We start from the raw sequence: 17,061 nt of genomic DNA, 5'->3' as shown, positions 1-17,061 counted from the left end.
TTCTGGAGACTTCACCTACAAAAAGATATTGACAAAATTGAAGGGGTCCAAAGATGGGCTGCAAGAATGGTGGAGGTCTTAAGCATAAAACTGATCAGGAAAGACTTCATGAACTCAATCTGTATAGTCTGGAGGACAGAAGGGAAAGGGGGGACAGGATCGAAACATTTAAATATGTTAAAGGGTTAAATAAGGTTCAGGAGGGAAATGTTTTTAATAGGAAAGTGAACACAAGAACAAGGGGGCACAATCTGAGGTTAGTTGGGGGAAAGATCAGAAGCAACATGAGAAAATATTATTTTATTGAAAGAGTAGTAGATGCTTGGGACAAACTTCAGTCACTGAATGTAAACATGCCTGGGATAAACATATATCCATCCTAAGATAAAATACAGAAAATAGTATAAGGGCAGACTAGATGGACCATGAGGTCTTTTTCTGCCGTCAGACTTCTATGTTTCTATGTTTCTATTTTCCTTGTATGTGGATGCTATTGTTAATTTATAATTAATAGTCCATATTTTTTCTCTTTCATTTAAATTGATAGTATAGCCAAATTTTTGAGCCCATTCACACTTTTATCTATCTTTATCTCTTTAAAAAACACCTTTGGGACATCGATATCTCTTCTGTTTTTCCAATGTTGTTGGGAGTGGGGAAAGAAAATTTAGGGATGGGCTTCACCATTCCTTGGATGGTCTCATAGAAACATAGAAAATTGACGGCAGAAAAAGACCTCATGGTCTTATACTATTTTTTGTATTTTATCTTAGGATGGATCTATGTTTATCCCAGGCATGTTTAAATTCAGTTACTCTGGATTTATCTACCACGTCTGCTGGAAGTTTGTTCCAAGGATCTACTTCTCTTTCAGTCAAATAATATTTTCTCATGTTGCTTCTGATCTTTTCCCCAACCAACCTCAGATTGTGCCCCCTTGTTCTTGTGTTCACTTTCCTATTAAAAACACTTCCCTCTTGGACCTTATTTAACCCTTTAACATATTTAAATGTCTCGATCCTGTCCCCCCTTTTCCTTCCGTCCTCCAGACTATACAAATTGAGTTCATGAAGTCTTTTCTGATAGGTTTTATGCTTAAGTCCTTCCACCATTCTTGTAGCCCGTCTTTGGACCCCTTCAATTTTGTCAATATCTTTTTGTAGGTGAGGTCTCCAGAACTGGACACAGTATTATTCCAAATGGGGTCTTCCCACCGCTCTATACAGCAGGATCACAATCTCCCTCTTCCTGCTTGTTATAGCTCTAGCTATGCGGCCAGGCATTCTACTTGCATTCCCTACTGCCTGACTGCACTGTTCACCCTTACGCAAAGCCGTTCCGTCACTGTTTGTCCTTTCTTGCTTTGTCTCCCCAGTCAGAAGACCTTGGCGCCTGCGTCCAGTTTGAGAGCAGCCGCCAAAACCGGAACATGATGCCCAGCAACAGCTGCGTCTTCCCTACCTTCAACCTGAGGAAGCCCTCCTCGGAGACGGACATTGAGAACTGGGCCTCCAAACACTTCAACAAGCACACCCAGGGTCTCTTCCGACGCAAGATCTCCATCGCCAACATGCTGGCGTGGAGCAGCGAATCCATCAAGAAGCCCATGATCATGACCAGTGACCGCAACGTCAAGAAGGAAGCTTGCGAGATCTTCAAGCTCATCCAGATGTACATGGGCGACCGGCGGTCCAAGACGGATCAGCTCAACGTAGCTCTGGAGATCGCCACCAAAGGATGGAGCATGCAGGGCCTCCGAGATGAGCTCTACATCCAGCTGTGCCGGCAGACCACCGAGAACTTCCGCTATGAGAGCCTCGCCCGGGGTTGGGAGCTGATGTCCATCTGCTTGGCTTTCTTCCCACCGACGCCCAAATTCCATTCCTACTTAGAGGGATACATCTACAGGCACATGGACCCGGTGAACGACACCAAAGGTAAGAGGGACTCAACCCAACCGTTGACCTGGCTGTGGTTTTTTTTGTTGGGTACTCAGCTTCTTCCCCCACCAAAAGGCAGGGTTCAAATTTTAAGGCCGAAGGAAGACATAACAACAACAACAACAACAACAACAACAACAGAGTTGGAAGGGCCCTTGGAGGTCTTCTAGTCCAACCCCCTGCTCAGGCAGTGTTCTGTCGGGCTCTCTGGTAGACTGCTCCTAAAAATTCACAGGTACAAATTTCAGACACACACACGTTTGAAAATTCAAAACAATGTTCTTTATAATGAAAATTCACTTAAACCAAGCCCTCTTTTTGGTATAGCTAAGAGCACTGGTCTCCAAACAAACTGGTAATTGGTACAAGTCCCTTATCAGTTCTGTGATACTTAGCTTGCAGCTGTGAGGCAATTCACAGTCCTTCTTCTTTCACAAACTGAAACACACTTTGCTCTGGTTTAGTTTCAAAGCGGGGGAAAATCAGCACACAAAAGGTCAAAGTCAGTAAAGCAGGCACGAAACACACCAAAGGATCAGATAATCCTCCACAATGGCCAAATCCACAGGCTGCTATTTATAGCAGCCTCACTAATGACCACAGCCCCACCCAACCACAGGTGGCCTCATTTTCTTTGATAATCATCTCTCAGTTGTTGCTGCCTATGCATCGCTCTCCGCATGCGTGGCTGTATCATTAACTCTTGTTCTGAATCCAAGGAGGAGCTAGATAATTGATCTCCTTCTGAGCTGTCTGCCCCACTCTCCTCCTCCCTGTCACTCATGTCTTCTTGGTCAGAGAAGCCTTCATCATCAGATTCCACCGGCGGCAAAACAGGCCTGCAGCATGTGGATGTCTCCCCCACATCCACAGTCCTTGGGGCAGGAGCTGGGCCAGAGCTAACCACAACAGGCAGGAAACCCTACATTACTTCAGACAGATGGTTATCCAACATCTTCTTAAAAACTTCCAGTGTTGGGGCATTCACAACCTCTGGAGGCAAGCTGTTCCACATCTTGGTGGCCAACACTGGTGTTCCAAGCTGAGACGTAACAGAATTTGGAAGGGACCTTGGGGGTCTTCTAGTCCAACCCCTGACTCGAGCAAAAGACCCTATACCCGTGATGGCGAACCATGGCATGTGTGTCATAGATGGCATGCAGAGCCGTATCGGAGGGCACATGAGGCATTGCTCTGTGTCAGATCCAGCGCGCACTACTCAGCTAATGTTTGGCCTTGGGGAAGGCAGTTTCGCCCTTCAGAGGCTGCAAGGAAACTTCTCTAAAGCCCCGGAGTGCAAAAAACTGCCTAACGGACAAACTGGAAGTTTGGAAAAACAGACTTCCTGTTTGCCCTTTGTGCTGTTTTTCACACTCCGGAGACTTCAGGGAAGCTTTCTGAAGCCCCGGAGTGCAAAAAATTGTCCAGGAGACAAAACGGAAGTTCGGAAAAACAATTCCTGTTTGCCCGTTGTTTGTTTGTTTGTTTGCTTGCTTGCTTGCTTGCTTGCTCGCTCGCTCGCTCGCTCGCTCGCTCATTCATTCATTCATTCATTCATTCATTCATTCATTCATTCATTCATTCATTCATTCATTCATTCATTTATTTATTTATTTATTTATTTATTTATTTATTTATAGATTTGCATGCTGCCCCTCTCCGTAGACTCGCTATGCTGTTTTTCACACTCCGGAGGCTGCAAGGAAACTTCTCTAAAGCCCCGGAGTGCAAAAAACGGCCCAATGGACAAACCGGAAGTTCGGAAAAACAGACTTCCTGTTTGCCCGTTGTGCTGTTTTTCACACCCTGGAGGCTTCAGGGAAGCTTTCTGAAGCCCCGGGGGTGTAAAATCAGTCCAACGGGCAAACAGGAAGTTTGGAAAACAGACTTCCGGTTTCCCTATTGTGCAACGGGGCAAACCGGAAGTCTATTTTTCTGAACTTCCGGTTTGCCTATTTGCCTGTTTTTTCCGCTGTCCCAGGCTTTAGTGAGGCCTGCGCAGATGCTCAGGGTTGGGTGGGGTGGGGATCGTCTGAACATGTAGGGGCAGTGCGGGGAATGCACCTGCATGTGGGGGAGGGAGTGGGTGCGAGCACTGCGCACAGGCTAGCACATACACAAACCAAAACAGTTTCGCCATCACTGCCCTATACCATTTCCGACAAATGGTTGTCCAGTCTCTTCTTAAAAACCTCCAGTACAGTCCATTTAGCGACATATGTATGACCACTGCAGTGTCCAGGGGTCCTGATTCATACTTACGACGGTTGGGGTGTCCCAGTCACCTTCTGCGATGCCGGCTTCACTTAATGACCGTGTTTCTATATTAACATCCTGCAGCGACTCCCTTAACACAGTGTTTCCCAACCTTGGCAACTTGAAGAAATTTGGACTTCAACTCCCAGAATTCCCCAGCCAGCGAATGCTGGCTGGGGAATTCTGGGAGTTGAAGTCCAAATTTCTTCAAGTTGCCAAGGTTGGGAAACACTGCCTTAACAGACCGATAAAAAAAATACAATGCAGGCTTTTCAACGTATCACTTCAACCAAGTTGAGCAGAATCTCAAGACAGCTTTAAAAAACGATATTTTTTCTTTTCTTTCACTGAAGGGTATTTTGTCCACCTTGCAATATTTGCTGGGAAAAAAATCCTCCAGTTTTGGCCAGCCCTTTAAGCAAATGAACAACCCCTTCTCCAGACTTTCTACAAGAAAATAAACTTGTCTCGTAAAGCTACGTTACATAACTGGTCTACATAATGGCAAACAAATAAAATTCTTCTCTCTCTCTCTTTTTTTGGGTGTGTTTTATATAACTATATATTTTTAAAAATGCCTACGGTAAAAAACAGAACAAAGGAAAAAACAACAGCACAAGGAATTGTGAAATCGCCATCCTAAAATTAGACATGGGAGGCCTCGAAGAAATTTATACTAACAGATTTGCACAGCGGTTTTGATATAAAGGACGATTGTACCACGTCCAATTAATTGGTCTGCTTTGGGTGATATTTGTGTACAGTATTTGGAATGTGATCTTGGGAGTCATAGAATCATAGGACTGAAAGGGACCTCGGAGGTCTTCTAATCCAACCCCCTGCTCAGGTAGGCAACTCTGCACCACTTCATACAAATGGTCATCTAATCTCTTCTTAAAGACTTCCAATGTTGGAGCATTCACAACTTCTGGAGGCAAGCTGTTCCACGGATTAATTGGGAGGGAGGCAGGGAGGGAGGGAGGGCAGAGTGGTTAGAATGCAGTATTGCAGCCTAACTCTGCGCATTGCCAGCAGTCCGATCCTGACCATCTCAAGGTAGACTCAGCTTTCCATCCTTCTGAGATGGGTAAAATGAAGTTGGTTCACTGATGATGTTACCTAGTTGTGTAACAAAACATTTTCAAGAAAACCATTAAACTCGGAGAGTACTAAGAGGAAGAAGGAAGGAAGGTTGGTTCACTCAAGATGTTACCTAGTTGGATATGAAACATCTGTAAGAAAACCATTAAACTCGGAGAGTACCAAAGGGAGGGAGGGAGGGAAGGAAGGAGGGAAGGAAGGAAAGAGAAAGAAGAAAGGAAGAGAAGGAAGGAAGGAAGGATCATTTATGATGTTACCTAGTTGGGTATGAAACGTTTGCAAGAAAACCGCCAAACTCAGAGAGACCCAAGGACCTCCCAGTCCTCCTCCTCCGCTCCACACACCATTCTTCCTTCGAGCACTGATGCTGTTACATAGTTTGGTCTTGAAACGTCTGCAAGGTAACAACCCAGCTCAGAGAAAACCACGGAGCCCTCCTGCCAACCCCGAGCTACAAAGATTCTCCTTTTTTGGCCTTCATCAAAACCAGAATCACAACATCCCGACTTTGTTTTGGCTCAGAACCGGCCATTCCAAGTTTCTGACTCCCAGGACATTTGGTGGTGGGAGTTCCGCAGATGCAACATTTTGCTGTTCCTCGAGACAGGAGAAAGCTGATTTTCTCCTTGTCGTAGGGGTGTGTGTGTGTGTGTGTGTGTGTGTGTGTGTGTCCCATCCCCATTCCACACCCAACAGAGGCCGGCTTGTTCTGAGTTCGACTCAGCCCATCCTCGCCTCTGCCTACCCTCCCATGCCCGGCAGGCCCTGACATTACAACCCCTTGTTCTTTGCTTGTGGCCCTTTTGTGATGCAAGGTTGTGTGTGGGCAACGGCAAGTCGGCCACACAGGCCTTCTTTTGTGCTTTTGTTATTGTGCAGTCGAGACCGGACTGAGTTTCCTCCTCCTCCTCTGTTCCCAATTTAAAACTACAGCCTTGTTTAACCAACAATGGTGGGTTAAATCGAGGCTTATTTTTTTTCCTCTGGAGCCCCCTAGTGTCCTTAACAAAGGATTGGGTAGCATAGAAGTAAATTAAATTAAATTAAATTAAATTAAATTAAATTAAATTAAATTAAATTAAATTAAATTAAATTAAAATTTTAATTTAATTTAATTTAATTTTAAATTTAATTTAATTTTAAATTAAATTAAATTAAATTAAATATTAAATTAAATTAAATTAAATTAAATTGTTTGGATTTGTATACCGCCCCTCTCCGAGGACTTGGGGCGGCTCACAGCATATACAAAAACAGAACAATATTATAAATCCAATTAAAACTACATTAAAAACAACCATTAAATTGTATTAGAAGAAAGTAAAACCTATCAAACCAATCATTCAACACTCATACTTGAAACATTCATTGATCAGGGGGAAGATCTAAAAGTCCCAAGCCTGGTGGCAAAGATGAGTTGATTGATTGATTGATTGGATTTGTATGCCGTCCATCTCTGAGGACTCGGGGCGGATCACAACATATCAGAAACAATATAACAAATACATCTAAAAATCCAATTAATATGGCTAAAAAGATTTTAAAAAGCTCTAATCTGATTTTAAAACATTCATCACCATTCACGCAACAAAACATACTAATACAATCGTCGGTCAGGGGGCGAGGGTCTAATGGCCCCAAGCGTGGCGTCATAAATAAGTCTTTAAAGCTTTTACGGAAGGCGAGGAGGGTGGGGGCGGAGCGAATCTCCGGGGGGAGCTGATTCCAAGGGTCCGGGGCCCCCACAGAGAAGGCTCTTCTCCTAGGCGCCACCAAACGACATTGTCTGGTTGTCGGGACCCAGAGAAGGCCGACTTTGTGGGACCGGACCGGATGCTGGGATTGATGCAGCAGAAGGCAGTCTCGGAGGTAATCTGGCCCGATGCCATGTAGGGCTTTATCGGTCATAACCAACACTTTGAATTGGGTCCGGAAACTAATCGACAACCAATGCATTCCACAGAGTGATGGAGACATGTGGGCATTTCTTGGAAGGCCCATAACCGCTCGCGTGGCTGCATTTTGGACGATTTCAAGTTTCCGAACACTCTTCAAAGGTAGCCCCATGTAGAGAGCATTGCAGTAGTCAAACTTCAAGGTGATAAGGGCAAAGACTCCCTGTCCAGATAGGGCCATAACTGGTGCACCAGGCGGACCTGGGCAAACGCCCCCCTCGCCACAGCTGAAAGATGGTGCTCTAATGTTAGCTGTGGATCGAGGAGGACGCCCAAGTTGGAAACCCTCTCTGAGGGGGTCAACAATCTCCCTCCCCCCAGGGTAATGGATGGACAGATGGACGTGTCCTTGGGAGGTAATACCCACAGCTACTCCGTGTTGTCTGGATTGAGCCTGAGCCTGTTGACACCCATCCAGACCCCAACAGCCTCCAGACACAAGAGCAGTCTTCACATACTTGAGGGATTGCCACAGTGAGGAGGGGGTCACACTGTTTTCTAAGGCCCCAAAGGGCCGGACAAGGAGCAACGGATGGAAGCTGACCAAGGAGAGATTCAACCTGGAAATAAGGAAGAACTTTCTGAGAGCGATCAACCGGTGGAACGGCCTGCTACTGGAGGTTGTGAATGCCCCAACACTGGAGACATTTAAGAAGAGTCTGGAATGCCATATGTCTGGGATGGCATAGGGTCCCCTGCACCAGCAGGAGGTTGGACAGGGTCCCTTCCAAAATGAACTATAAATAAAAAAAAATAAAGTGATAGTAGTGCAGACTTAGTAAATAGTTTGACAGTGTTGAGGGAATAATTTGTTAAGCAGAGTGATGGCGTTTGGGAAAAACTGTTCTTGTGTCTAGTTGTCTTGGTGTAGTAGATGGGTAGATGTAGTCCACAAGTCTTAAAGGGGCCATGATTGGTCTAACGTTGAAGTCTTTCTTGGCAGGCATATTCCTAGGGTGGAAATCTGTCTGTCACTCGCTTCAAATTACTGCCCTGAAGCTGGAAATGTAACTGCTCCTTCTCCAGCAACCTTTGATTATCTCCGTGGGCTGCCCCATGGAAGCCTTTAATTAAATGACCAGGTTCCTGGAGTGACCAGCCATTAAATCAGAAAGGAGGCACCACCAAAATTGCCTGGTCCTGGGTGGGACATCTTGAAAGTGGCCCACGGAGACCTTGGCAAAAACCAGGTCTCGTGGGTGGGTTCACACCGCCTACTTAACACAAACCCATGATGAAGTTCTTAGGGCATGCAGGAAAGACAATATGTTTTTGGACTTAGCCTCCCTTTTTGGTTCAAAGCCCTGGGTTACAACTTCCAAGTTCAAGACACGGTTCCTCCAAAGATGTTGGCCTGACTCCCACAACATCCTGAGATACCGCTGAGCCAACTCCATTTTAAATTCACCTTGTGCAAGTCTAACCGTCCGTGTGATTGAACATGTTATTTTTCTTGAAGATGTTTCCTTACCAAACTAGGTAACATTGTCAGTGTTTAAAGGAAGTGGGGTTTAAGGAGAGGAGAAGATAGGGGAGGAGGAAGAGGAGGAGGAGATAGAGAAGGAAGTGATAGATGAGGGGGAGGAGGAGAAGGAGGAAGAAGAGGAGATAGACGAGGGAAAGATGTTAGAGGAGGAAGGGGGGATAGAGAAGGAGGAGGAGAGAGAAGGAGAAGGAAGATGAAGAGATAACCAAGGAGGAGGAGATGAGGAGATAGAGGAGGAAGAGGAGGAGATAGACAAGAAGGAGGAAAAGGTGTTAGATGAGGAGGAAGAGAAAGAAAGGAAGAGGAGGAGAAAGAAGAGATAGAGAGGGGGAGGAGAAGATAGAGGAGGAAGAGGAGGACATAGACAGGGAGGAGGAAGAGGAGATAAATTAGGAGGAGAGGAGATAGAGGAGGAGGAGGAAAAGTAGAAGGTAGAGGAGGAGGAGGAGGAGATAAGGAGGAGGAAGAAGAGGAGAAAGATGAGGAGGAGAAATAGGAGCTAGAGGAGGGGGAGATAGAGATAGACTAGGAAGAGGAGGAGGAAAAAGAAGAGAAGATACAGGAAAAGATAGAGGAAGAAGAGGAGATAGAGGAGGAAGAAGAGGAGGAAGAGGAGAAAATAGAGGAGGAGGAGGAGGAGAAGATAGAGGAGAAAGAAGAGGGGATAGAAGAAGATGAGGGGAGAGGAGGAGGAGGAGATAGACGAGGAGAAAGATGAGGAGGAGAAATAGGAGATAGATGAGGGGGAGATAGAGATGGACTAGGAAGAGGAGAAGGAAAAAGAAGGGAACATACTGGAAAAGATAGAGGAGGAAGAAGAGTAGGAAGAGGAGAAAATAGAGGAGGAGGAGGAGGAGACGATAGAGGAGGAAGATGAGGGAATAGAGGAGGAAAGGGAGGAGATCGACCAGGAGGTGGAGAAGGATGTGTCGGTGCCTGGAGGCTGTTGGGGTCTGGATGGGTGTCAACAGACTCAAACTCAACCCGGATAAGACGGAGTGGCTGTGGGTTTTGCCTCCCAAGGACAATTCCATCTGTCCGTCCATTACCCTGGGGGGGGAATTATTGACCCCCTCGGAGAGGGTCCGCAACTTGGGCGTCCTCCTCGATCCACAGCTCACATTAGAAAACCATCTCTCAGCTGTGGCGAGGGGGGCGTTTGCCCAGGTTCGCCTGGTGCACCAGTTGCGGCCCTATCTGGACCGGGACTCATTGCTCACAGTCACTCATGCCCTCATCACCTCGAGGCTCAACTACTGTAACGCTCTCTACATGGGGCTACCTTTGAAGAGTGTTCGGAAACTTCAGATTGTGCAGAATGCAGCTGCGAGAGCAGTCATGGGCTTACCTAGGTATGCCCATGTTTCGCCATCACTCCGCAGTCTGCATTGGCTGCCGATCAGTTTCCGGTCACAATTCAAAGTGTTGGTTATGACCTTTAAAGCCCTTCATGGCATCGGACCAGAATATCTCCGAGACCGCCTCCTGCCGCACGAATCCCAGCGACCGATTAGGTCCCACAGAGTGGGTCTTCTCCGGGTCCCGTCAACTAAACAATGTCGGTTGGCGGGTCCCAGGGGAAGAGCCTTCTCTGTGGCGGCACCGGCTCTCTGGAACCAGCTCCCCCCAGAGATTAGAACTGCCCCTACTCTTCCTGCCTTCCGTAAACTCCTTAAGACCCACCTTTGCCGTCAGGCATGGGGAAATTAAACATCTCCCCTGGGCACATTTAATTTATACATGATATGCTTGTGTGTGTGTCTGTTAGTATATGGGGGTTTTTAAATCTTTAAATATTTTAATTAATTGGATTATTATGATTGTTTCACTTGTTGTGAGCCGCCCCGAGTCTTCGGAGAGGGGCGGCATACAAATCCAAATAATAAATAAATAATAAATAAATAAATACACAGAACAGGGGACACCATGCCAATATGCTAGCAGCATCCCCATCAATGCACAGCCTGTGGAGGTCCCTCGTATCATCTCTGAGGCTTTCCAACGCAGGTCCAAGCCCCCGGATTGACAGCCAAGGAAGCCAACTCAAAGTACTGGACCTCCTCCCCTCCCTCAGGCACATTCCCATGTATGGTTGGACTTGCATAAGAAGACTGGAGTGTGGGTTGCAATGTGCTCCTGAATGGACTGTCTTGTTTCGCCCACAAGAACGGACGGGGGGGGGCAGCAATTCAGTGGGACGAGATGGTAACCCCGGGGGTGGGGCCCAGCTGGTCTTCAGAGCGTTTTTGTAGTCTAGAAAGAGTGCGAAGAAGAGTAACATAAATTATTGTGCGACTGGGGCTGAAACCTTACAATGAAAAGTAGCAGGAACGAGATACGTCCGATCTAGAAATAAGGAGACATTTCCTATTAGTGGGAACAACGGACCAGGGGGATGGCTTGCCTTCAGAAGGTATGGATGCTCCAACACTGGGGGGTTTCAAAAAGAGATATTAGAAGGAAATACTGGAAGGAAAATACAGTGTTCCCTCGATTTTCGCGGGGGATGCGTTCCGAGACCGCCCGCGAAAGTCGAATTTCCGCGAAGTAGAGATGCGGAAGTAAATACACCATTTTTGGCTATGAACAGTATCACAAGCCTTCCCTTAACACTTTAAACCCCTAAAGTGCAATTACCCATTCCCTTAACAACTATTTACTCACCATTATTACTGGTACTCACCATTGAATAAGACACTTAGTGATCCTGATATTTATAAACATAATTATTCATTAACAATAATTAATTTTTTGTTATTTATTTGCAAAATGTATTAGTTTGGCGATGACGTATGACGTCATCGGGTGGGAAAAACCGTGGTATAGAAAAAACCCCACAAAGTATTTTTTTAATTAATACTTTTTGAAAAACCGTGGTATAGGCTATTCACGAAGTTCGAACCCGCAAAAATCGAGGGAACACTGTAATACCCCATCTACCTTATACCTCATGAATAAAATACATGAATGTGCAGAACTAACTAAAATGACCTATGAACTGCAAGACAGAGACACATAAGACTTCTATCCAGCCTGGGATCGTTGGTATAATTGGCTGAAACATTACAAATATTCCAAATAAAAATTAATTAAAACTGAAAAGCTATCTTTCAGCTTTCTTAGAAATATTCCAAAAGTGACAAATCTGAAATACTATATACAAGAGAAACTGCAAACCTATCGATAGATGGCTATCCACAAATCATTAAGAACGTTATAAGCTAAAAAGGCTGGAAATAATCTGAACGAAATCTTTAAAGTCGCAGCTTAGCGGTCAACAATATAGTTGACAAATCAATAGTAAAGATCTTCGGATGGTATCATTACAATTCTAAAGAGTTTAAATTTGACTATATAAGATCCAAATACCACATCGTACGAACTCTCATCATACGAACTTTTTGAGATACAAACCCGGGGTTCGGAATTTTTTTGCCTCTTCTTGCGAACTTTTTTCACCTTACGAACCCGCCGCTGCTGCTGGGATGCCCCGTCTCTGGACTTCCGTTGCAAGCGAAGCGCCCGTTTTTGTGATCCTGGGATTCCCCTGAGGCTCCCCTCCATGGGAAACCCCACCTCAGGACTTCCGCGTTTTTGCAATGCTGTAGGGGAATCTCAGGAGGGGAATCCCAGGATTGCAAAAACGGATGCTCCGCTGGCAATGGAAGTCTGGGGGTGGGGTTTCCCAGCGAGGGGAGCCTCAGCGAAATTGCAGCATCGCAAAAACATGGAAGTCCTCGAAACCCCACCTCCGGACTTCCGTGTTTTTGCAGTGGTGTGAATGCCCTTAGCATTCAGGTAATGTATTACAGCACGCACTTTGCGCATGGAGGGAAACAGAATGAGGATGCTCATCTCTAACCTCCCCCACAACGCCAGTCGATGGTCTACTTACCCCTGGCATTGCTCGTTCTCTTCTGCTGGTTTCCTGCTACACAACAGTAGTACCAACTTCTCCCGGGAACATTCCCCGCGAGAGCTACGGGCCTTGTAACCTTACTTTCCCGATAATCCTCGTATTTGCTAGTTGCATTTTCCTGGCCTTGAAGAAATATATTTTGACCCGAAATCAAAACTCACAACTTCTCAAAATATCTTCATGGTGTCTTCTGTGGTGGAGAAGATAAGGAGGCAAGTTCCTTCTCTTTCCTGGGTCTCCTGGTGGGGCCACGGCAAAGAAGGCCTGTGACCTTCTCAAGAACCTTTTTTGAGTGTGCAAACTTTGGAAACGCGCATTGTCCCCACACCTTGTTCTGCCTTTGACTTCTGTCCCCATCATCCTCATCCTTCTCTTTGTTCCTCAGTGACTCAGCACATTAAAGACCTCCTGGAGAGAAACAGTAAGAAGAAGTCCAAATTGAGAAAAAAACCCAAACCTTATGTTGAAGACCACGATGGTAGGGCGCGAGAACCTAACCTTCCTTTAGCAGCTTTTTCTCCTTAGCTTAGACAACACACCTCCCTTTTTCTCTGCAGCTACTTGGTCTCTGCTTGGTCTCCCCATAACACGGCTTCCTTCTTCTTCTAGATGCTAATTTGGGGCGAGACTCTAGATCCTGATATTTTTTGGGTGGTGGTGGTGGAACCTACTTCTAATCACATTTTTCTCCAACACCTACTGACTTTCAAAGTGCTCATGATCGAGGTTGGCTCTTCCACAGGTTGTCCTCTGCAAGTTGACCTCCCACCTCACTGGGGAGTTAGGAATGTAGGGGCCAAGGGTTGAAAGAGGGAATGGCAATTTTCTTATGTAGGAAGGGGGACAGATCTCCTTCCATGTGCCCATCAGTTGTGTCATACCAATGTAACCCGTAATGCCGGTGTCAAAGTTCCAGGTAACATCTGAATTAAATCAGAGTCCTCAAAGTTCCAATTTATTGCCAGAGAACATCCTGGCACCTACGATGGGAAACCTGAATCTAATTTTCCCACTCAGTTGAAAATTCACATTCCACCACCCACAAGCTTGTCACATTGCCCACTCAGGTTGTGCCAGCGTGGCCACTCCTCCTTCTGCTTCCTCCCAGGTGGTGGGCATAGGATGGCCTTGAACCACTGGAGAGAATGCTTTGTGGCAGCATCTGTTCCTTCGTGAAAATCACCCCTCCCAAGTTCCCACAAACATCAGATAGTGTGGCAAGCCGTTAATTTCTCAACAACGTCTGCACCGGCTTGATAGTAAATTCACAGGTAACATAGTTGCACGCAGTGAACCTGTAACCCCAATGTGGGATTGACTGCACGATAACGTTATTTATGGAACCCAGGGTTACTGTGGAACCCATAACACGTCTGCAAAGTTTGATGGCTCCCGGCGGACCCCCTTGAGCAGGGGTCTCCAAACCTGGCAACTTTGAAAGAGTTGTGGTCTTCAATGCTCCCAGAATTCCTCAAAAATGCTGGATGGGGAATTCTGGGAGTTGAAGTCCACACATCTGCTAGGTATTTTCAGTGTCCTGGGAAGACAAGAGGGCAGAGTTGCAGTGGGGGGGCTCTTGCAAAGGGTATACCTGTGGTAGAGATGAGGGTAGGGGCAATGTTTGAGTGTGTCCACCTTCCTGGCAAAGGCTGGGTGTCCTGGACAGAAGACAAACTTCAAGGGCCCAGCCCACCATCCTTCAGGTAAGAAACCAACCAGGGGTAGTATATGTCTCAATCTTTCCACTGAGGGTCAGAGTTGGAGCCACAAGGGTCTTCCGAACATTCACAGACCCCTGGGATTCGACGTTTCTTCGGGAGCCCCAAAGAATCTGCCGTGTTGCCACGACGTTGGCCATGCCCCCCTCCTCAGCCTTTCCATTGCTAGGTGGTTTAATGAGTTTTGCCCCATTTTATGACTGCCTCGCCACTGTTGTTTTGCCGCCTACTAGCAATAGGGCAGGCCAGAATCACTTAACGACCGCCTTCCTAACTGAACACCTCGGGCAGTTCAGTTAACAACGGCGGCAAGAAATGTCGTAAGAAGGATGCAAACCTCACTTCACGACTATTTCGCTTAGCGACGGGAAATTTCAGAGTCAGTTGTGGTGGTAAGTCGAGGCGTACCTGGTTTCTGACTTTCTCAGGAACATTGGGTGAGCGTGTTTGCAAAAGCGGCTCTCCCGGTTTTAATTCCTTTATTGCCCAAGATTGTTGCATAAAATAAGGATGGGCTGGATTATTTGGGGAGAGACGGACGGCTGCAGCTGAAAATGCATTTATTAGAATTCTGCCAGGATATTTAACCCCCGCGTACTTAACCTGGCTGCTAATTTATCCATTTGGGGGTTTTCGTGCAACGTATCCCAAGCAAATCAAGGTCAAAGCTAACCATGCATGACATATAAATAGTAAATTGCAACCAGGAAGAAGGAAGTGAGGATCAGGAACATGCTGGGAGGGAGGGAGGGAGGGAGGGAGGAAGGATAGAAGGAAGAAAGGTAGGTAGGAAGGAAAGAAGGACAAAAAGAATGAAGGAAGGTTGGAAGGAGGGAAGGAAGGATAGAAGGAAGGAAGGGAAAGGGAAGGGAAGGAAAAGAAAGAAAGAAAGAGAAAGAAAGAAAGAAAGAAAGAAAGAAAGAAAGAAAGAAAGAGCGCCGGGGTGGCACAGTGGTTAGACTGCAGCATTTCAGGCTACTTCAGCTAACTGCTGCTGTAGTTCAGCAATTCAATTCTCACCACCGGCTCAAAGTTGACTCAGCCTTCCGTCCTTCCGAGATGGGTCAAATGAGGACCCAGATTGTAGGGGGCAAGAGGCTGATTCTATAAGCTGCTTAGAGAGGGCTAGAAAAGCACTAGGAAGCAGTATATAAGTCTAAATGTTATTGCCATTGCTAAGGAAAGAAGAGAGGGAGGGAAGGAGGAAGGGAAGGAATGATGGGAGGGAGGGGAGGGAATGGAGGAATGAAGGAAAGGGAGGAAGGAAGGGCCGAGGTGCCGCAGTGGTTAATGGGCAGCACCGCAGGCTGCTTCTGCTGATTGCTGGCTGTAGCTCACCAGTTCAAATCTCACCACCAGCTCAAGGTTGACTTGGCCTCCCATCCTTCCGAGGGCGATGTGCTGACTCTGTAAACCGCTTAGAGAAGGCTGTAAAGCACTGTGAAGCGGTATATAAGTACGGTAAGTACTACTGCTATTGTCTAAGCAGAGTCTCAGCTCCACAGACAGGAAGGAAGGATTGCTTGCCATGGGACCTCTTCTGCAGACCCCTCACTGTTTGCGTGGCTTCTTCTCACTCGTTGCTTGGGTCTTTTCTCTTTGGCTCTTCCTCCTGGGTTGGCGGGCTCATAAATTGTCTTTGCTCTGACTTCCTCTCCCTTTCTCTTTCTTCCTCCCTTCCTCTCTCTTGTAGGGGTGGCGGTAAGCACTTACGCCAAGTATTGCTACAGCAAGCTCCAGAAGGCAGCGTTGACTGGCGCCAAGAAGGTATCTCTTTCCCCTTTCCCTCTCTTTGTCTTTCGAGGTGGCCTTGGGACGCCTGATTTGGTGGCTATGTGATCCTGGGAATGCATGGGGTGGTTGGGTCAACGTTGAAAGCCAATCCCAAGACGTTGGCAGCGTCTCTCCCAAATCTTGACCTTGACGCATGTCAACGAGAGAGCCAAGACGTACAACTCAACCTTCTGGCCCCTTGTCCTTTTGCCCAAGAGGGGAAAGTTGGTGGAGAGGTTAACTCAAGAGCTTCTCGTCCAGATGTTATTTGGCTTACCAACAATTTCCGCCCCCCAAGGATTCAGAGGACATTGAGAACTCCAGAATCAAGGTCCATCAAAAACATCCCCTCAATGGTTGGGCTTTACTAGATAAGTGGTCAAAGCAATGGAAACTGCAGTTTAATGTTTCCAAATGTAAAATAATGCACTTGGGGAAAAGGAATCCTCAATCTGAGTATTGTATTGACAGTTCTGTGTTAGCAAAAACTTCAGAAGAAAAGGATTTAGGGGTCGTGATTTCTGACAGTCTCCAAATGGGTGAGCAGTGTGGTCGGGCAGTAGGAAAAGCAAGTAGAAAGAATACTTGGCTGCATAGCTAGAGGTATAACAAGCAGGAAGAGGTCTCACCAGCGCTCTGTACAGTGGAATCACAATATCCCTCTTCCTGCTTGTTATACCTCTAGCTATGCAGCCAAGCATTCTACTTGCTTTTCCTACCGCCTGACCGCACTGTTCACCCATTTTGAGACTGTCAGAAATCACTACCCCTAAATCCTTTTCTTCTGAAGTTTTTGCTAACACAGAACTGCCAATACAATACTCAGATTGAGGATTCCTTTTCCCCAAGTGCATTATTTTACATTTGGAAACATTAAACTCCAGTTTCCATTGCTTTGACCATTTATCTAGTA

General features: G+C 46.3%; 1 protein-coding gene across 3 annotated transcripts in view; it reads left to right on the top strand.

Annotated features, from left to right (window-relative positions):
• Nucleotides 1-17,061, top strand: part of ARHGAP39 (Rho GTPase activating protein 39) — a 150,181-nt gene that overhangs the window by 119,425 nt on the left and 13,695 nt on the right. Inside the window, exons 5-7 of one of the 3 annotated variants that reach the window (XM_070748376.1) lie at nt 1,376-1,937; nt 13,043-13,135; nt 16,069-16,142. In XM_070748376.1, the coding sequence (XP_070604477.1) occupies nt 1,376-1,937; nt 13,043-13,135; nt 16,069-16,142 (729 nt within the window). The remainder of the gene's footprint in view (nt 1-1,375; nt 1,938-13,042; nt 13,136-16,068; nt 16,143-17,061) is intronic. The other 2 variants (XR_011558767.1, XR_011558768.1) reach the window with 2 other exon arrangements.

The sequence above is a fragment of the Erythrolamprus reginae genome, chromosome 3 (genome assembly GCF_031021105.1).
Source record: "Erythrolamprus reginae isolate rEryReg1 chromosome 3, rEryReg1.hap1, whole genome shotgun sequence".
In the NCBI taxonomy this organism is placed as follows: domain Eukaryota; kingdom Metazoa; phylum Chordata; class Lepidosauria; order Squamata; family Dipsadidae; genus Erythrolamprus; species Erythrolamprus reginae.
This window is presented reverse-complemented; position numbering and strand designations above follow the sequence as displayed.